We start from the raw sequence: 22,814 nt of genomic DNA on the forward strand, positions 1-22,814 counted from the left end.
GCTAAGAAGGATCAAAATTTTGAAGGTATCATCATTTTGTTTATCTCATTGCCATATAAATTCAAAACTAGAATTGATAATTTCGAAAGCATAAGAATTCTCCGAAAATTGAAAAAGTTTAATTAAAATTTGGATAAAAAACTAAATAATGTCTACTAATCATCTTGAAATCTAATGAGTTTATCACATTGTTTGAAATGTATTAAAATATCTATATATAATTATAAAATTGAAGAGATTTAAACTAATAGTAGAATAAAAACGAGATGGAGTTGTGGTAAAAAGTGACATTGGAAGTGATAAGTTAATGAAGATGACAATGAATTTTTTAAGAAAAAGGAAGAAAGAAAAAGAAAAAAAATAATAAGGAGAAAAAGTTAAAATAATAAGAAAAATAAAAATATATATTTTATAGTAAAATTCATGTAAAAATAAAATTATATTCATTTTTTTTTAGTTTGTTCACGATCTTTAAGAGAGTGTATACACACTCCATGCTAGGTGGACAAAAAATAATGTAATAATACCAGTTCATGATTGTTTAGGGGGTAATAGGACACTTGCATAGTTTAGGTGTCTTTTTGAAAATTCGAAACAACTTCATGTTTTTTCTCTATTATTTATACAATTTTATAAATTTATAAATAACAGAAAGAATAATATCAGAGAAATAAATTAATACAAAAAAATTAAATAGTAATGAAAAGTATTACTATTACGACTACTACTTATATGTAGTAAAATAATATATAGATATTACTACTATGTATAATAGAACGATACAATTTAACTTTAAAATGTTCATTTTAATCTTAATAAAATTATTTATAGCTATATAAATATTTATTACTTGTTTTAAATCATAAATTGCTTTGAAAATTTTCTTTAAAATAATATATAGATATTATTACTATATATAATAGAATGATACAATTTAACTTTCAAATATTTATTTTAATCTTAATAAAATTACTTATAGCTATATAAATATTTTACTTGTTTTAAATCATAAATTGCTTTGAATTTTTTTTTTTAAAACTCTGTATCAAATCAGAGTAACTTATATGATATAATATAAAATAGAGGTGAGGGATAATATTAAGAGTAATATTGTAGAAGTACAAAAACACTTAAAAGCTAAAGGTATCATGTTAGAAAATGTGAGAGACCAAAAGAAGAAAGAACTTGTGAAAGTAAAATTTTAATGGGCTCTATTATTGGATGACTCTATTTAAAAAGTTGCATAAAGAGCGTATGTAGTTAACATCTAAGTAAGTTCTTAAATATTGAGCATAGTAATTGAGTACCAGCTGGATTCATAAGTCAGAGTAATAGTACATTGTCACAAAAGAAGAAAATGAATAAATACATAAATATATATTGGATTTTTTTATTCAACAGAGCAATATATTAATCATGATAGTAGTTGATACAAATCAATTACAACGATTATGTTTGATAATACCTAATTTATCCTTGATCAGCGAGCAGTCATATTGACGAAGAGTTGTTTATCGTAGACTTATATATATATTAGTAAAGTAATTTAGGGATATTGACTACTATATAAAGCTAAAGTAATTTTTGACACCTCTTTCTGCTTACTATATACCCTTGACAAACTTTTTTACATAAACTTGGTTTCAAGTCCCATTTTACTTGTTTTTTATTTTTTTAATCATTTATTCATTGAAAATAATGAAAAGATAGATTTGGCTAGGTATGCACAAATCTAAATTAAATAATGTTAGGACTCATTTTCTAGTTAGAATCCTCAACTTTCGTTGTCATCATTTTATATAAATAAAGCTGGTTTCATTTTTTGGACCCTTTTTTAAAAGCCTCAAGTATATTGCAACTTTGAAGAAAATGGTTTAAATATGTAGACATGTTCGCGAAAATATTTTCTATGAAAAATGATTTCCTAGAAAATATCTTCTTAGAAAACAAGTGGTTATTTCTTACTTATTTTTTAGTATTTGGTAAATAAGTAAGAAAAAATTTATCTAGAAAAAACACTATGGAGGTTGGATGAGGCGGGGAATGGGGATTCGGGGATGGCAAGAGGTGGAATGGCCAAGGGGTGGGGTTTGGGGGAGTTGTGTGGGTTGGGAGGATAGGAGACAATAAATTTGAAGTTTCTCCTATGCAACTTGTTTTTCCTATTTTCATTGGTGAAGTTACGTTTTAGGAAGAGAAAATATTTTCCAAACATTTTGACTATTTGTCATTATATATTGCAAATAGACAAGGCTAAATCCATGCAGATCAAAACTCAAACAAAAAAGACTCGGGATCTAAATTGAAAGGGCAAAATAGTGAATTCCTAAAACTTTCCAAAAAAATGACCGATTGGGTCATTACAGATCATGAAAATTAAATCATATTTTTATTTCAGAGCTTAGGTAAACAGACCGTCTCTAATAGACCCAAATATAGTTATACAAGTACATAAGATCACATTGGCTACTAAAAGTTCAGACTAGTTCTTGCATGAACATTTATTATTATTATTATTGTTACTCTGTTATTACATAACACAAGATTACACCACACACTGACCACTTGAGAGTTCAATTGAATGAACATTTATTATTAACAAGCTATGTTACATACTTCTTCAAATGAGTGCTGCCTTATTGGCACAGTAGTTGTCATTGCAACTAGCTATGCACTCTCCAAGCTTCTTTCCATCTGAAATGTTGAAAAATCAAATGAATGCTTAGTAAGTTTTTATATGCATACATTTTATTTAATTAGTACAAACTAAATAATTACAGTAACATTCATACCATATTTATTAATTTTCCCTATTAGTTTTATCTCAATAGTTAGATATTTCAAGTTAGATACACCTAGCTAGATACATTTCTTTTACTACCAGCTACATTGAAATAAAAAGAGACGAGCTAGAACAGGAAGAAGGGGGAGAAAATTTAATTTGTCTATGTATCTTAGATACATGCAAATCACACTATCTGATGTAATTCGAATGTATATGGGATACCATATAATCGAGTGAGATAGGGAGGGGAGAGTGACAAGCGAGATACCGTTTAGCATCATGTAGTTTTGGCATTGGGTGAAAGTGCATGCAATGTTACAAGCATAATTTTGAGGAGCTATTGTGGGATGAAAATTATGTTGAAGATGGATTGCACATTTTGCAGCACAAGTTGGAATACACACTTCAGGGTCGAAAATACAAGCCATAGGTTTTTCTTTCATGCACTCAAAGACACAAACACCATATTTTTTAACTTCATCATCTCCCATGCATCCTATTACTAAAATAATACTAACCATTAAAACCACTAAAGTAGTTTTACCCTCCATCTTTTTGTTGATATAAAAGTAGCTAGTAGTATTATATTGTATCTATATTTCTAAGTAGCTAGCAACCTTGAGCTCATTTAAATATAGAAAGGTTTGAGCTAGCTAGGGTGTGTTTGGTATGAAAGGGAAATGATTTTCAAGAAAAAGAAAAGAAAGTTGTTGGACAATGCAAATATCATGCCTAATGAGAGTTTTGTGTGTGACCCAAGTGTTAGGTTAACACTTCTTTTTGCTCCTAGTAACTTGTGCGAGGTTACTTTTGATCTTATATTTTGTACTCTCATTTTTACGTTGTGAATTATATATTTATTTTTGGGCAGATGTCGATTGATCAAATTAAATCACATTAAATCTTTGTAAAAGGTCATTTGATACATAAGATTATAAGAATAATAATTATGAGATAAAGATTAATTTATACTTGGGTGTTTAATTAGAAGTATTAGTTAATTCTGAAAGTACTTTTACACTAAAATAATGAGGTTACTATAGAGATAATTACTTAATTAAGTGTAGTCCATAAAGTTATTTTATATAATTTAGCCAAAATTCTTAATGCTTAGCTAAATTCACCCCAAAAAAAGGGAGTTTTAAGGGTCCTACCCGACCTTCAAGAAATTCAAATTCAAAGTCAAATATAAATCTTAATAAGATGAATCTAGTGTAACAAGAATTCTCTCATAATATCATCTACAACGTTGAAAAATTACAAATTACATATGTAATTATTGTAGCAAAATTTAAAGAGAGAAAAGTGTCAAGTCATTTTCATAATATTTTCCAATCAATTGTATTGTTATTTATGAAATATCACTTAGTAGGCTATAGATCTACCTCTCCACAAATTTTTAAACGACTTTATTTAATTGTTTGAGTGAAATCAACGGCAAAGTATAACAAAATTATGTTTGTATAATAGTATATATAATTATATATTCATGGTATATGGATGCACAAAATACCTATTATAATTTAGTATAATATTACATATTGATGCATAATATTGTATATTAAGTTTTAAAACATTTTGTAACAAAGAAATATGAAAGTTTTGGTTATTCTTGTATATGTATCGAATGTATAGTTTATCAAATTAATTATATTTTAGGCTAAAAATTTGCAAGGTAAGCTTTTTAGATGTAATTTTTGTACACAATCATATTAGATTTCATACATTTAGGGATCGTTTGATTCGATAAGTTATCCAAATATTTATTATTCTAGAATAATTTATTTCATTATTATAATATAAATAATATCAATATAAGTTATTCCAAACATAAGAGTTAAATAAGATATCAAAATTTTATTCCCTACTATTTTTGGCGTTAGGACTGTTTACTTCCCATGTGCTTCAATTACTCATTTTATAATCTCTCTCCTTTTTTGTTGTTTGTAGAATGCTAATACACTTCTTTTCAAAAAAATGAATATAGTAGAAAATTTTCAAGAGGTCGTGATGTGCATGGGTTCCATGTTTATTTTAAATTTATCTCATTGAATATGAAATAAACACCAAATATATTATTAATATTAATAAATTTCTAGTGGTATAAATTAAATGATTTAAATTTTTTGCTTTGAATGTAAATTATAATATATATTTTCGTGATAGTAAATTATGTCATTCTTTTCTATACAAATTTAATGTGATGCTCCGATTCTACACCCTGGACTGGCTGGCACTCGATGATCATTGTTGGCCTCGAGCAAACCCTTGGGCTGGCTGACTTAACTCATCGGAAGACAATAATCATAACTTAACTGAAAAGAATATCATAACTGCCAATATTTGTAAATCTGAAACATTCAAACTTAGCCAAAAGCTGACAACTCAAGTCTTAACAAAATGAATAATACTAAAAAGACTAAAAAACTAACATTAGACTGTCTATCTATGAAACCTCTAAAATTAAGATGGATGTTGGGACAAATCCCACAACTCCTAATAAAAAAGTACTGAAAATCAATAAATGTGTCCTCTAGAATGCAAGGAGGCTCACCACTGACTCTGAATGCTCACCTGGATCAACGGGGCGCTAGATAGTGTTGATCCTGGATACATGCGTTTGCATCATGGTAAGATGAGGCCAACATGGCATCAGTACATTGAATGTACAAGTATGCGAGTTGGGATGTTAAACGACAACTTAAGCTTGAAAAGGAGTAGGATGGAACACTTACCTTACTCTGCTCAACTCATGAATAACTAACTCTGTTCAATATAAAGCAATTTAAAAACAAATGCAATATAAAGAAAAGTTGTCTGAAAATGTGTTGTATACTCTGAATATATACAACGATACAATTAACTCTGAAATGTATGTAATAATACAAGTAAACTGATGTATATAAAAATACAATAACTTCTGCGGGAGTTTCTCTAAACGACAACCATCACTCAAGAGTTATAGTGATGATACATCGATCTACCTCACGCTGCCAGCGCATCCTATACCCGGTCAAATGTATAAGACCTGATGTCACGATCCAAAATTTGACGTGATGGCACTCTTCTTATCCCACCAAGACAAGTCAGCCTAAAACACAATTAATACAATAAAATGCAGAAAATCTACTACAACTTAAATTATACTCCCAAAACCTGATTGACACGTGTACAAGCCTCTATAGTATTAAAATTGATTCAAAAGAAATTATAAGTCTTATATGATATTGTTTCTAGGGTAGAATAAGATCATAATTAGGAGTAAGAAGGTCTGCTCAGATGACAAACAACTACCTCACAAATCTCCAAGAAGCCTCGGAAAAGAAGACTATCACAAAGGTTCGGGCTAGTAACCTACAAAAAAATTTGTAGAAGCAAGGGGTGAGTACCAAACCACACGGTACTCAACAAGTAAACCTCTAAAAAAGCTAAAGGGATAAAATATAGGTACTCCTATCACCCCCAACCGAACCTCTACAACTACAACCTGCTTAAACATCAGCGCAACCTAATAACTCACAGTTTACATAGCACTCGACAACAACACTTAGACAAATTACATATCCTCCACAACAACACTTTAACAAATTGCATATCCTCAACAACAACATTTAAACAAATTAGATATCCTCAATAGCAACACTTCAACAATTTAAATATCCTCAATAACAACACTTCAAGAAATTACTTATCCTCAACAACAACACTTCAACGAGTTACATATCCTCAATAACAAGCTCAGTATTCAACAATCACAAGTTCCACAAAACACAATATCAAGTTTACTAATGATAAGTATGTGCAATGCAATGGAATGCAATGTCAAGTACAATGATGCATGTCTAACCTAGTGATACACACCCGCTGTCTCTCAGTCCGAGACCCATGAAGGACATATCTGTCTATAAATCTGTCACGACGCACGACACAATCCTCGATAATAGTAACCATCACAGAGCACGATACGTCCCTCAAAATATAATATCCATCGCGGCGCACGATACGTCCATCGAAATGGTACATCCTCCTTAAGTTATCATTCTTTCTCAATGCACATAACACTTGTGACAATCATGTCTTAAAATAATGCAAATGACATGTTCACACAAATAAAGAGGATATGACCATTTTCATAACATTGCACAATGCACAACAACAGAAATAAAATATCACATTAACAATAATTCAACAAGCCTTTGAACCTTTCTCAACACATCACACATAAACAATTAATCACACTGTCTTTTGTTACCCTTTTTTTATCATCATAGTTAATCAATGTGAACAAGTCAACCCATCACCAAGTACCATTACTCCCAAACATATACCATAAAGAAATACACACATTTCATACACTTAACAAGAGTTTAGAAATTCACTTGCCTCAATCAATCAAGAATTACTCCAAATTGATCCTTCCCTTTTCATTGGACTCCCAACTCAAAGCAATCTACTCAAACAAATGACCATAATAAGATTTCAAAATTAACAACACCCATTATTATGATCCCTAAATTTACTTCAAGGTTGAACCTATGCCCACAAGGACATAACAGAATTTTTTTAAAAAACTATTTTACTCATATGAAAGATCCCAAATTCATAACACGTACACAAATTATATGAGCAAATTGTTTGACCATAGTATTGAAAACATACAGACGTTAAGCATGGAGATTTCCAGATCATAGCTTTAACCCATTTAATAAGGAATGTACTATAATCTATTAAAAAAAAGGTCACAAGTAAGATGAACGAATATGCCATGTATTTTCTCAAAATTATAAAATATCTGCATCCCTTAGTATATAGAATTTATTATAATACAATTAAATATTAAAGTAACTAGAGCTATAGTGAAAATCAATAAATGTGTCCTCTAGAATGCAAGGAGGCTCACCACTGACTCTGAATGCTCAGCTGGATCAACGGGGCGCTGGATGGTGTTGATCCTAGTTACCTGTGTTTGCATCATGATAAGATGCAGGCCAACATGACATCAATACATTGAATATACGAGTATGCGAATTGGAATGCTAAACGACAACTTAAGCTTAAAAAGGAGTAGGAAGGAGCACTTACCTTGGCTCTTCTCAATTCATGAATAACTAATTCATTTCAATATAAAACAATATAAAAACAAGTGCAATATAAAGAAAAGTTGTCTGAAAACGTGTTGTATACTCTGAATATATACAACGATACAATTAACTCTGAGATGAATGTAAAAATACAAGTAAAATGATGTATATAAAAATACAATAACTTCTGGTGGAGTTTCTCTAAACGACAACCATCACTCAAGAGCTATAGTGATGATACATCGATCTACCTCAGGCTGCCAGCGTATCCTATACCCGGCCAAAGGTATAAGACCTGAACTGCCTAATGAATCAACTAGTCTACTGTGAAAAGGGTTCATCTAAAAAGTATGATCATTTTCTACCCATGGTGGTTACATGGTTTATGAGGATTGTGAGTTGTCTGAACTCTGCCTTATGTCGGTGCTCAATACTACTCCCAAAATATACTGACTCTTATGTTTTTAAAACATACTAATACTGTAGTTTAAGATAGTGCTCAAAATATACTTAGCTCAAAGGTTATCTTGAAAATCTTAGTTTCCCTACTTGCTTCATTAAGAAAGCTATATTTCTTTTATGAAAACTAGCCCTAAGGCTCCTTAGGAATCCCAGTTTCCATTCCCTTAAATGTGAAATTATTTTTTAATAGTTCTTTGAAAATACTTAGTCCTCATATACTATTTTTAAAGAAAAGACTTCACTTTACTCTGAACTAAATTCAACTTAAGTCTTAAATAAAGTTAACACGTTTGTGAAAAACTTATGAAAACCTGAAATGAACTTCTTATTATTATTGTCTTCACTCCTTACTCAACCTGATAATTAAGTCTTAAAATAAGTTTAAAGTATTTGTAAAAGACTTCTTGAAAGAACTCTAAGATTTCCTAGACTTGGCTCTGAACTCATTTGACTTTGATCTTAACTTTCCTTGAATTGAATTATGGATTCAAGGTCATGATTTGCATTTTTTAGTGATTTCTAGGTGCTTAGATATCATTTGAAGCAGTTAGAATCATTGGAAGGTGTTAATGTACCTTATTAGGACTTAAAGAGGCTAAACTACAAAAATTGAACGAAAAGCGGCGATTCTGACGCATTGGTGGCGAGCCACGCCAGCCTCAGTTCACTGAGGCTTAGTTTTGACACACCGGTAGTGCGCCGTGCCAAGCCCCAGTTAACTGAAGCCCTCTTTTGGCGCAGTGCAGGCGCAACACGCCTGGTCTTGCCCAGGTGCGTCTGACTAATTTTTCAATTTGTTTTCTAGCCCTAAATTGCCTAAACCTCCATAATTTCATCCCCAAACCCCTAGGATTATCAATATCTTCAATACCCATCAGATCAAGCTCAAAAAAACACCGAAAACTACTAATCAACATCAATAGGCATTCAACCAATTCAACCGAAAAGGATTCGACGAAATTATCAAGAATTCACTTCTAATCATGTAATCAATTCTAAAACTTCTAAACTGAAATAAGATTGGTGTGCGGATGAATTAACTCAACATGAAAGAGATGACATACCTTGATAGGGATCACCTTCGACGAATTCCACTCGAAATCCCTTGGCGTTCTTGGCTAAACCTTGATCTTTCTCCATTCTCATTCTTGTCTTCTCTTTTCTCCCAAACCCTAACCATAAAAGAATTTTTTTAATATGAACAAAAACTTATTTTTACCCCTATTAAATCCTTAAAACGGATTAGGAAATTAATGGGTAAAAAGACTAGTTTTCCCTTCCTTAAATCCTGATTGGACCTTCCTTACTTCAACAACACAACTTTCGAAAGACATATCTCCCTCATACGATATCGAAATCGTGCAAACTCGGCACCGTTGGAAAGCTCTTTCCAAAGGATTTCAAACCATATAAAGAACTACCTCTAACTCATCCTGAGCTAGAAGGTATGGCCGTTTGAAAATAGTCAAAACTCACTTCTTAAACATAGAAATTTCCCGAGATGCCTCCTTTTCTTTCCAAAATGAATATTTTAGTTTCTTAACTTATTCCTAGCTATTTCGAGTTATGAGATGTTACAAAGAGATCCATTTACATGCTCATCATTAAAGTATTTTTCTTTATCGATTTTAGAATTTTGCTCAAAATAGTATAAAACATACACAAATATTACCGATATTTAAAATAATAAATTAATAACTAAAATATATGTATTTAAAACTAAAAGTCAAAACTAAAGTAATTCCAATAATTACGAAAAAATTATACACTAATTAAATTAAAATAAAATAAAATAAAAGTACTTTAAACTTTTTTTTCCTGAAATATCCTTATTAAACCAGACACATCGAGGACTTCAAAACTATATAAAAAGAAAAAGAAAAAAGAATCATATTGCAACCGGAAGTAACTGCAGAGCACAAATTAAAGTGATCAAAATGAAACTGCAAAATATTAATTAAAATCTGTTACTCATACTTCTTTAATTTCCTTTTTAATTACACTTGACCTACAATTTATAGTCAAAATGAAACTTCTTATGTTAAAAGTTGCTTTAATGAAACTTTATATTATATCATACTCCCATTTTTTACTCATCCATTTTAATTAATCCCTAAAAAATGGCTCAAGGCAAATACTTGTCATCAACAACACTCATATTTCTATTTTTAATTTCTCATAATATTTTGTTTATTACAGCGGAAGTTGTACAACCAATAGTTTATTCTCCAAAAGATAAAAAAACTTATATTGTTTATACTAATAGTTCTGATTATGTCAAAATCTTAGCCTCAGTATTGGGAAGGTTCATTTTATATTTATTTTATTTTTCTTGTTAATTTTTCTTATTTTAATTAATTAATGTCATTTTTTTTAGTATAAACTTACATTTTTAATATTTGTTTAGTGAGGAGGCAGCAAAGCAAGCAATATTGTATACTTATCATCATGTAATAAGAGGATTTTCAGCTTCATTGACTCTTGCACAAGCTGCTCGTTTATTAGGTAAAATTTGCATTTTCATATTTTATGTAATTTTATTTATTTCTTAATTTTGTTGAAAAGAGGAAATATATACTTACACATTGTTTACATCAGTTGTATTATATTGTATTGTTAATTTTAATACCGTGTGATTGTTTTTGTTGTTATTTATAATTTTATTATGTTGTATTGTTTAAATTCATTGTTAGGTAATTATGAAAAATTTTATTTTGTGTAACGATCGATTTGGTATATTCACATCGTTATTCTAATATTTTTTTTAATTTTATCTTTACTTAATATTTAATAATCATATTTTTTTAGTCACTCTACCTCATACTTTACTTTTTCTCGTAAATTTATCATTTAAATTGTTGATGTATGAAATTATGTAACGATAAAAAACGATACAATCTATTTTTGTGTTCATTAAAACAAATACATTACAAAACAATATTTAGCAACCATTCCAGTAGAATGCCAAAGACGAATCTATTTCGTAAAATATTCTTGTTATCTAATTATGCTAATTAATAATGTAATTATATATCCACATAGTTTATTTTGTTAATTTAGTTTATAAGTTGTCCATTGTACGTAAATTCTCAGTTCAATATTTGAAGTCTTACACTTTCTCCACTACTATAGAATATTTTAAATAATCTATTTTATTATTTTAACTAGTAATTTTTTTTTTCAAGTCAAGTTAGAAGTCTAAAAGATAAAATCAATCGATCAAAAGGAGTTGCCAAAATCAGAATTATATATATATATATATTATTTCTGACAATTCTTTTTGGTTTGTTGGCTTCAAAAAAGATGCTTTTTAGACTTTTTGTACTTTTTTCTTTTCTTTTTTTAAGTTTTGAAATTTATAATTTTTATTTTTATTTTGAATATATTTGTAGAAAGAACATGATAAAATATGGTTTCACCAAATTAATATTGATATTGAAAATGCTGCATGCACCTACTAAATCAACATTTTTATAATTTGCAGATCATGAAGATGTATTAAGTGTCAAAGAAAGTGCAACATATTACTTGCATGATGGATCTGAAGGTCCAACCAACAATTAGCAAGGACAATTGTCAAATAATCAATAAGCTTTTAAAACCTAATAATATTCTTGTAATCTTATAGACATTCACAAAATAAAGAGGGAATTTTCAATTTTGAAATAGGCATATCCCTTTTTTCTCAGCTCTCAAAAGGAGAATTTTAAATTTTAAATCGGGTAAGAATCACTATCGACGAGTTTCAGTTGGTAATCTTATAGATATTCACAAAATAATGAGGAAATTTTCAAATTTGAAATGGGCATGGCCTTTTATTCTTAGCTATCAAAAGGAAAATTTGGAATTTTAAATCATGTAATAATCGTTGTCGATGAGTTTCAATTATCAGAGTATTCAAACCTCTAAGTAAACAGAAGTAAAATTTTCCTATTGATACTACTAGCACTTGTGAGACTGGCTCCCGAAGAAAAAAAAGATACACTAAATTTTCTCAATGATATTCTAACAAATTCGATAATCGAATCAAATTTCAGATATTAATGTTATTATAGCACCTTAACTCTAAAAAAAACTACAACATTTTAAAAAATAGTAGAGATAAAAAATTTATTGCCGTAAGCTCCTCACTTCTCGTTTGCTCCCAAAAAAAAAAAATAATAATCAGAGGATACCTAAAAATTGTGTTTTGGTGTATTTAATTTATGATTTAGCTCCAAATGTTTCAAAACTATAGAAAGATAAGAAATTGAAGAACTAAATTAATTTTTTTATAAGAATCAAAATGAAGAACCGAACATTGATCCCTTCATGGACTGCACATCTGGAAAAAATTAATTCATTCGTCTTAATATGTGTGACATTATTTGATTAAAAAATAAAAAAATTTAAAACTTGTAATCTATAACATTCTTGACCTTTTGCGAGGTTATAAATTACTTCTTTTGGCAGCAGATTAAAAAAGAAAACGTATTAGATAAATAAAGAGAAATGATATAATATTTTCAATCATAATTACATAACGTTATTATTCAAATATTTAATAAAAAGTATTGTAATATACCAATTTTGATATATCACCTAGCTAGCGTTTGTTCATAGATTTTCAAATATTTTTCGCAAATATTATTTGGATGGAATTTCACCATGTGTTTGACCATAATTTTGAAAAATATAAATCATTTTTTTAGAAAAATATGATTTATATACACAAGTTTTAAAAACTATCCATAAGTTTGTATTACAGGTCAATTGGATATTCTTTGCAACAATAACAAATAGTGTCCATGGCACTAGAGCAATGTGGTAATTTGGAATGAGTGCAACAAACATCATCTCATATATCGTTAAGTAGACAAAACACATGACTTTGTTATCCTGAGTTAATTGTTCATTGTTTTCATCAATAATGATATCATCATGTAACATTCATTGAATATTTCATCACTAGTACTTTGGTGTTAACGTATGCAAATTATTATTATAAAGGGTGTTTTTGTAAAAGATAAAAATTTAAAATGAAATTTCAATTTTCAAAAATGAGATTTGATCCAAATATCAAAAAGAAAATATTTAAAAATCTAAAAAAATTGCTAAAATATATTTTTAATTTTTTTTTCCAAATATTATTTGGGGAATTTATGACAAACGATTTGCCATTTTTTACTCGTTAGCCTCATTCAATAACAAAACCGTAACTTGAATAATGTCTCTGTTGAACGTTTGGGGTGACAATTTAATGGGGCATGGTGAATGCAGGAGGGGTAAATTAAGGCTATATAAGGTAAGGTGGTTTTAAGATTGTGCGGACCGGATTGAAGTGAATATTTTAAGTTAAGAATTATGTTAGGGGAGAGCGGGTTGTGGATCTATGTGATATAAAATTTAATTTTAACTAATATTGTAAAAGTGATATAACACTATTTATTTAATAGATCTCTACCAAATTTTAGGTGTTTATTTGAAAAAAATAATCTATATTTTTTCTAAAAAATAAATAAACTAATGAAAAATATAAATAATAGTATATATTTTAATGAATATAAAATTGGGTCAAATGTGAGTAATATAGTTGAGTTATCAGTGAGTTCAGAAACATGGTGGTCCCTATATTGAGTGTAATCAGAGTGTTCAATCTCCATCACCCAAAATCAAGCGGTAGCATACGTGTTTGATCAAAATCAGAAATAGTTGACACAAGAAAACAAAGCCTTTTGCAGCTTTTTAACTGTATTTAGGCTGAAACTACAACGCTCTCTCTCTCTCGATTCCTCCGCCCAAACCTTAATAAACCCCCCCAATACCCAACACTAGTCCTTTTCTTCAATTTCTCCCATTATTCTTCAAGGTATGCTTCTTCTTCGCTGCTCCAATCATGGGTAATTTGAATTAATCTCAATTAAATGTTTAATGTGCTGCTAATTAGAGATTTGATTTTCATTTTCTTTCCTATGCATTTTATTCAACCACTTTGAACCATCTGATAAATTGTTTGAGTTTGCTAGATTCTTAAGTTGTCATGTTTTTTCTTCGTAAAGTTAGATTCGATACAATTTAGGAACGGTAGCTTGATTTTTTGTTAGTGTGTACTATATATATATATATTTTTTTTTGAAGTAATCAAAAAAATGTGGTTTAAAAAGAAAAATGAATTAGGATTAGTAAATTACCATATCTCTCAACCATTAGGTAGTTTTTTGTCTCAATTTGAGCGCACCTGGTGATATGATGGTTGTGGAGTATTTGTTAAAGATCCTTGGTAGATAGAATTACTCGGTGCTTGTTGTTGTTGCTGGTGGGAGGTGATAGGTATCGCGATGAATTGTTGTTGTTGATGCGTTGAATTGTTGTTGGTGGTGGTGGGAGGTGATAGGTATCACGTTGAATTTTTGTCGTTGCTGGTGGGAGGTGACATGTATTCCATCGAATTGTTGTTGTTGCTGGGAGGTGATAGGTGTCTCGTTGAATTGTTGTTGTTGCTGGTGGGAAGGTATCCTGTTGAGGTGCACACAAGTTGACCCACACACCACACTTGTAAAAAAAGAAGTCTAAAAAAGTTTCCTTATTATTTTCTTAATTTGTTCTTGCTTGCTACCAAATGCATATCTTTTAGCGATTCCCCTTTAGAATATAAGAATGGAAAAGGAGGACATCAACAACTACATACTTGGGGTAATTCCAAAAGTGGAGTCTCAGGAGGAGGGTAGAGTGTACGTTGATCGTAAAGAGATAGAGAAGTTTTTTCTGAAAGACCTCCTGCTCAAGTACAGCAAATTAAAGAATACGACAATGGGGAAAACATGTCAATTAGCAAGGGGAGCAATACAGAGCATCAAGGGAATGGAAGCAGTAAAACACAAAATAATGCGGCAACTAAAAGAATGGAAACGGAGGAAGAACTCAAAATATGACAAAATATCTGACATTGTTGAATTGTGTTCTTGGTCTTTCTTATTCTTCCTTGTTGCAGGGGAAGGAATTCGTGTCTGTAGTATAATTACCGTTGAGAATTTTTTTTTTGTCTTCCCTGTCTCCTTAGATGATACATATAATGCACTTGAAATTTTAGGGGCTTATTATTTTAGAAGTTATGTTGCATATTTTTGTACTAATTTTTGATATTCTTGGTTTAATCACTCTCGTAAACATTAACCAATATCTGTAACCAGTCTGAGACAGTGTATTTTTTGCTTTTTTCAGGGTAAATTAGATGGGGCCTTATGTTGCTGGTGTTCTTGTTCCTCTGGTAGTAACTATTCTCCTTCAGAATAGAAGAAGTCGAAAAAAGCGAGGCTTGCCTGCTGATGTTGGTGGTGAACCTGGCTATGCTATCAGAAATTGTCGGTTCAATGCACCGGTAGAAACAGCATGGGATGGAATCACAACCTTGGCAGAGCTTTTTGAGTATTCATGCAAAAAGTATCATCACAAGAAGTTACTAGGAAGTCGGAAACTGCTTTCCAGAGAGATGGAAGTATCTGCAGATGGAAGGTCGTTCGAGAAACTACACTTGGGTGATTATGAGTGGTTGAGTTATGGTCAGGCATTTGAGATTGTGTGCAATTTTTCCTCTGGTTTGGCACTACTTGGGCACCAAAGAGATGAACGTGTGGCCATTTTTGCTGATACATGTGAAGAATGGTTAATGGCATTACAGGTACATATCTGTTCTGTTCTTACTGAACAAAGAGGTTTCTTTTGTTTGCACTGATGACCATTTGTAGATTCGAGATATACTCCAAGAGACAATATTCTTTTTTACTAGTTTATAGATGACTAGGATTCTATTAATTTCCAAATCATGCTCTTTTTTTTTTTACATTTTTCCATGTCAATGAAATAACATTGAGTCTCTTTGTTTACACCAGAGTTGCTTCAGACGCAATGTGACAGTGGTTACTATTTATGCATCACTTGGTGAAGAGGCCTTGTGTTACTCACTAAATCAGGTCAATTATCTCTCTTGCTCTATCTCTCTTATCGTTTCTCTCTTTCCCTCTCACTCATGAATCAGTTCATGCACACAAGACAGGTTCATGAATAGTGTTTAGCACATAAGAAAGAGATCATACTTGAAGGCTTGTACTAGTGACACCACCATTATGTGCCCAATCTTGGATCAGATGTAGTAATTGGAACTGTCTCTATTAGTAAAGAACAAAGAATGATTTTATAATGTTGGCCTGAGGTGAATTTAAATGGCAAAACATGGTCTGCAAGGATTTATGCTAAAAATACTTTTCCTAGTTATGACAGAAAATGAAGATCTCGTCTCGTGAAGTAACATGCAATTTCAAGATTATCAAAGTACAATTTTAGGATAAAAGACCAGTTATGGTAGAAAGATAATCATATTCACTAAAACCTCGAAGTCAGTTATCAGATATCACCTTGATGTGATGTTAACTTGTTCTTTTAACTGATATATGTTGTCAAGCACTGGTCTGACTTGCCTTCACCACTTTCTTCAGTTTCTGTGGATTATTCTAGATCTTCATTTTCGACTGGTACTGTCCACTTAGCGTGTGAAGCAGTTTGAAATGAAATATGTTTTCTTCCATACACCCCATGTTGGTCAGAATCTGCCTTTACTTGTGTAACTTCATTGAAGTTCTATATGAGACACAGTCGCACAAGGAAAGCCTTAAAACATAGAAGATATTAAAATACTCTAGACAGTGGTATTGTAAAAAGGTATATTGATAAGTGAAGTATTGTAAAACTGGTAAATTGATAAATGAAGTACCCACGCTGATAAATTGTTTTTTTCTTTGTGAAACTGACAATCTCTGGCAGAGCCCCACATAGATTTGTTCTTTTTGGATCTATTTGAGGGTGTCATAATCTCTTCAACCAATAGCATGCTTCTAGCTGAAATTAGAAAAGAACAGCACTCTACTTTTACAGCTAAACTCTGACTTATCCATGCAAGATTTTATTAAAAAAAAATCAGTAAAGGGTAAATTTTATTTTAAAAAATGTTAGGCAGTAGCAATATAGTACTGCAGCAACTCATCCATTCAAGACCTAAATTTCGAGAACTTGAAAATTGACATTTTGCCTCCATCGATTCTGTGCTGGAAAACAAGCTATGCTAACCTTAATCTGATACCTTTGTCTTGCTCATTAGATAATTTCTGTGATTTTTTGTACTCTTTCAAATGTTCATTTCTGTTCTTTTCAAGTGTTGCTACATAGCTTGTTGTCAACTAGTTCTCTTCTCCAGACAGAGGTTACTACTGTCATTTGTCGGCAAAAGGAACTAAAGAAACTTGCAGACGTTAGTGGACAACTTGATACCGTCAAACGTGTGATATGCATAGACAATGAGATTCCATCAAGTGCCATCATTGCTGCAGGGAGCAACTGGGTATTGAAGACCTTTTCCGAGGTGGAGACTCTTGGCCGAGGAAACCCTGTTGACCCAGATTTACCTGTTGCAGCTGATACTGCAGTGATCATGTATACCAGCGGAAGTACTGGATTGCCCAAGGTTAATTGCGACACTCTCAATCTTCTGCTTCAAATTGGTGATATAGTCTTATTTTTTTCTTGGTTGGAAAATTACGTTTGAGCTTTAGCCATTGGACGAACAGGTTCCAATCTTATATATATATATACACACACACACTCACACACACACACAGAGACATACACACCATTGTGGGAGGAAGAGGGGATTGCTAGTATACCCATAAAAGTAGATGAAAGAACTAAGATAATAGTATGAAAGAGAGAAAAACGCATAGAAAACATGATAATTGAATATAATAGTGACTCAGGATTTTCATACTCTTGTTCTAATTCAAGAGCTTCATGGTAAAGGTCTAGGAAATGCTTAAAACATTTGCCACTGTGTAGTAGGAAAATGAGATTTTCCTAGCTTTATTCCATCTTTTTCCTCCTCATGCACCTGGATGAGTCAAGAAAATCTCTAGGAATAAAAAATTACAGTCGTTACATAAGCACTAACATTTTATCTGGTGCACAGGGTGTGATGATGACACACAGGAATGTTCTAGCTACAGCTTCTGCTGTTCTGACAATTGTACCCGGTCTTGGAAGCAAGGATGTTTACTTAGCATACCTGCCGCTTGCTCATATTCTCGAGCTTGCAGCAGAGGTAATGTACCAATGTTTGATCAAATTTGTTGGGTGTATGATTTATTCATGTCTTTACTTTGTTTCTATTAAATTAAAAATCTGATATTTTCTTCAGACCATAGTACCTGGGATTGGTGGTTCTATAGGATATGGTTCTCCTCTGACCCTTACTGATACTTCAAATAAGATAAAGAAAGGAACAAAAGGAGATGCCTCTGCTTTAAGCCCAAGTGTGATGGCAGCTGTCCCTGCCATTCTTGATCGGGTTCGAGATGGCGTGCGTAAAAAGGTATAACTGAGGACTCAAATATATATTTTCTTAGTTCATTTGGTTGCTTCTGCATAGATACTACATGCTGTTGGTATGTGAAACTAAAATTGGTAGAATTCAGGTTGATGCTGCAGGTGGATTTTCCAAAAAACTGTTTGATTTGGCATATTCTCGTCGACTGTCTGCAATTAATGGTAATTGGTTTGGAGCTTGGGGCTTAGAAAGACATTTCTGGAACCTTTTAGTGTTTAAGAAGGTTCAAGCAATTCTTGGCGGCCGTATCCGTTTTATCCTGTCTGGAGGAGCTCCTCTCTCTGGTGATACTCAGAGATTTATCAACATATGCCTTGGGTGAGTAACTCTGAAACTATTCCCCCTCATAAAGGATCTGAAATCTTAATATGTGCATTTCTAATTGTGGTAATTTTGACCTCTCACCCTAGAAGATGATCTAAGGGATTCACTAGTTCAATATCACATGAAACTAATATATTAAGTTCGAATTGACCTCTTAGCATGATCTATATCCATTGAGTTGATGGTCTAAAGTGTTTTGTTGATATACACAATGCATAATGAGTTAACCACTTCTTGAGATTAGATTGCAGCAAGAGTAACCTTCTCAACTTCAATACCACCTGCTTCTTATAGTCTCCAGGTTGATCTGGCTGCACATAATATCTCTTTCAACAAACTAATGCATACATGAAATCTCTCCACTGTGCACTTTTTTACCTGTCTATAAACAACGTACTAAAGAGTTGGGTAGTTTTTGTGGTGGAAATAGGAACTCTTGTTTCTGTATTACCAGTGAGAGTTTCATTCCTCTCCTTAAGTTCTAGTTTTCACTAACTGTCCTAATATAAAGTGTCCAAAGAACGTTTGTTGATGTTCCTCGGGGCTTTTTCTACCCCTTAAGTTCTCTTTGCCATTGTTTCTGAAATAATTTCCATTTTATAAAAGCTTCGATAATGATGTAAATCGAGAAGCTGATGACTTGAAAATATATATCTGCCTTACCTGTCTGGTGGATGGTGTAGGAAGAGAATCCTGAGAAAACCTAACTTTTAAACTTTTAGAGTGGCCATTTATTTTCTTGTGTTGACCCTTTGTTCTAATAGTAACTAGCATCATGAATTACTAGAATGATGAAATTCAATGGTAATTAACAAAAAGTGTGATGCTTTAATCAAGGAATTTTCTTCCATCAAAATAGACATGTTCTGGTGTGGGCTAATTTGAGTTACTAAATTATTGTCAACAACAGTGGCAAATAATATGCAGGTTTATATTGTTTTCTCTTCTTGCTAGCGTCTTTTTTTATTTCTGCAGACTTCTCATCTTACTTGGTTTATTTTCCTTAGTGCTCCAATAGGCCAAGGTTATGGTCTTACCGAGACCTGTGCTGGTGGAACATTTAGTGATTATGATGATACTTCTGTTGGACGTGTTGGTCCTCCACTTCCTTGCTCGTACATCAAGGTAAAGTAGAATAAGAAGAGTCAAAGCTTCACATTCCTCTATATCCGTGTATACTGCTGTACTCATTACTTCATTTGTCTGACCAAATATGAGAATTACCCCATTTTAAGGTCAAGAATATGCACTTCAAACTTCAAGAAAGAATTGTAGTAATCTTGTTACTTACATCTCTCACATTTATTTGTTAAATCCTGTGGATTGCATTTTATCTTTTATGTAATGCTCTTGTTCCTGTGCCTATCGTTATATGGTTTAAGTTTCCGATGTTTACCTTGTAAGTTGACAGAGTAGGAGATAATTATGCAATTAAGAAAATCACCCCATTTTCAGGTGAAGAATTATGTATTTCAAACTTTCAGAAAGCATTATAGTAGTCTTGTTGCGCACATTTCTCACATTTATTTGTTAAATCCTGTTTTTTTTTTCATCTTTTATGTAATGCTCTCGTTCCTGTGCCTAACTTTATATGGTTTAAGTTTCAGATGGTTCTATTGTAAGTTGATAGAGTACTAGATCATGATCCATCACAACATTACAGTTTTTGTACTTCAAGGGTGTGCTTGGTACGAAGGAAAATGTTTTCTTAAAAAATGTTCTCTGGGAAAATAAGTGGGTTTCCTACTTATTCTCTTGTGTTCGGTATGTAACAAAAATATAATTATCCTAAAAGCATTTGTCTATAATCTAGAGAAATACTATGAGGGGTGGGGGTGGGTAGGTTTGGGGATGGGGGCTACATGGGAGGGGTGAAAATGAGGTGCTTACAATGCCCACTTGTGGAGCTTGTTTTCCTACTTCCACTTGGGAATTCATTTTCCTTATTTTTAAGGTACTTGTTTTCCTAGAGAAGATGTTCTCCAAACCTTTAACCAACCGAACATGAGAAAATTGGAATCTCTGTCCCCTCCCCCCCCCCCCCCCCACCCTAATTACATTATGATCGTTTTGCTTTCCAAACTTCCTTTGTTATTCAAGTCATGAGAAACTGTAACAGCTCTATAATTGCTTCTGAATCAAATTTTTCTAGCTTTCACCAGATAATACTCTTAATTAATGTAGTACTTTCATCTGTAGTTGATAGATTGGGCTGAGGGTGGATATCAAACAAGTGACTCCCCAATGCCTCGAGGTGAAATTATTATTGGTGGTCCAAATGTTACCCTTGGATATTTCAAAAATGAGGAGAAGACGAAAGAAGTGTACAAGGTACTAATTGCTCTAAAATTGTATGCTCCGATGAGTATTAATGTTACAAATGTGACTGGTCGATAAATTACAAATTCTTTTTATGATGTACTAAGGTTGACGAGAGAGGAATGAGCTGGTTCTATACAGGTGACATAGGGCAATTTCATGCAGATGGTTGCCTTGAGATAATTGACCGTAAAAAGGACATTGTTAAACTTCAACACGGGGAATATGTTTCCTTGGGAAAGGTGCGATCTAGTATCTTTGCTCTAGCATATGAAATATATGCACATTGTTAGATGAATGTCTCCTGGTTTCACTACCCCAACTCCCCACTTCTCTTTTTTTTCATTTACTCATGTGGGAGTTGATATGTCATGTGCACCAGGTTGAGGCTGCTCTTATTGTCAGTTCCTATGTTGATAATATAATGTTGCATGCCGATCCGTTCCACAGTTATTGTGTAGCTATAGTGGTGGCTGCTCAAGCTGCTGTGGAAGACTGGGCTAGGAAGCATGGAATTAACTTTGTCGATTTTCATGAGTTATGTCAGAAGGAAGAAACTATCAAGGAGGTCTATGCTTCCTTAGTGAAGGTATTTCTCATACAAGCAAAGTTATTGAGTTTCTTTCTGTTTTCAATTATCATAAGCAAAGATGTATTTTCCTATTTGACCATTTGTCTGCTAACATTCACATTTGTTGGATTAACTGGTTTTGGCTTGTTTGAGCATTTCGACTCCATATTTCCGGAGTTAAATCCTTTGTTGTTTAGACTGCAGTGTGAAATATTATGGTTGCTCTAATTCATTGAACTTGTGTCTTGTACAGGCAGCGAAGGCTGCTCGTTTGGAGAAGTTTGAGATCCCAGCAAAGATCAAGTTGCTATCGGAAGCATGGACACCAGAGTCTGGGCTTGTGACTGCAGCTTTGAAGCTGAAGAGGGATGTTATTAAGAAGGCTTTCTCACAGGAACTAGCTCAGTTATATTCATCATGATTGATTGATTGATTTACAGAGATAGCAGCTCTTTTCTTTTAACAAGACCCCCACCCCAAATTTCTTCAATAAATATTTGTAAAATTATAGCTTTTTTTATGTGCTTTTGTTTTTGTTTCAAGTATCCTTTTTGAGCAACAGTTTAGTGAGTGAATGTAGCAAAAAAGGTGAAGGTTGTTAATCTGGGAAGATACAACTACAGCAATTGAAACGATCGAAAAGAAAATGTGAGTTGATATATGCTCTAAGGTTGAAAATATCATTAAAAAAAAATGCAAATCCCATGAATTCCAATTTGAGATGAAGATCACACCCAAGTTGTCAAAGTCAACAAAAAAGTATTAAAATGACACAATTTAATCTTACATTAGGTATATTCAAAATACGGAAAAGGGCTTAAAATATCCTCAAAGTATTGGAAATGGTACAAACTATTCGCCATC

The 22,814-nt window shown here is 32.1% G+C and overlaps 1 protein-coding gene and 2 long non-coding RNA genes across 4 annotated transcripts; 2 read left to right on the forward strand and 1 right to left on the reverse strand.

Annotated features, from left to right (window-relative positions):
* Positions 1–2,372: 2,372 nt before the first annotated feature.
* On the reverse strand, positions 2,373–3,373 carry LOC101244146 (uncharacterized). Its single transcript, XR_738403.4, has 2 exons — positions 3,054–3,373; positions 2,373–2,694 (listed from the first exon to the last, which is right to left on the reverse strand). It is a non-coding gene; the product is annotated as an uncharacterized lncRNA (long non-coding RNA).
* A 6,976-nt stretch (positions 3,374–10,349) lies between these two features.
* On the forward strand, positions 10,350–12,629 carry LOC109118961 (uncharacterized). The gene is made up of 3 exons (XR_011212435.1): positions 10,350–10,633; positions 10,736–10,833; positions 11,813–12,629. It is a non-coding gene; the product is annotated as an uncharacterized lncRNA (long non-coding RNA).
* A 1,258-nt stretch (positions 12,630–13,887) lies between these two features.
* LOC101244443 (long chain acyl-CoA synthetase 9, chloroplastic) lies at positions 13,888–22,492 on the forward strand. Of its 2 annotated transcripts, none has more exons than XM_004250346.5 (12): positions 13,888–14,176; positions 15,529–15,985; positions 16,197–16,277; positions 17,555–17,821; positions 18,320–18,451; positions 18,548–18,721; positions 18,825–19,054; positions 20,068–20,185; positions 21,260–21,391; positions 21,487–21,621; positions 21,762–21,968; positions 22,204–22,492. In XM_004250346.5, the coding sequence occupies exons 2-12, from the start codon at positions 15,539–15,541 to the stop codon at positions 22,369–22,371; spliced, it is 2,091 nt and encodes a 696-aa protein (XP_004250394.2). In that variant the 5' UTR covers positions 13,888–14,176; positions 15,529–15,538; the 3' UTR covers positions 22,372–22,492. The 2 variants fall into 2 exon arrangements, with proteins under 2 accessions (XP_004250394.2, XP_010312843.2); XM_010314541.4 differs by having other exon boundaries at positions 13,914–14,207.
* Positions 22,493–22,814: the final 322 nt, after the last annotated feature.

Source organism: Solanum lycopersicum, chromosome 11 (assembly GCF_036512215.1).
Source record: "Solanum lycopersicum chromosome 11, SLM_r2.1".
Taxonomy (NCBI): domain Eukaryota; kingdom Viridiplantae; phylum Streptophyta; class Magnoliopsida; order Solanales; family Solanaceae; genus Solanum; species Solanum lycopersicum.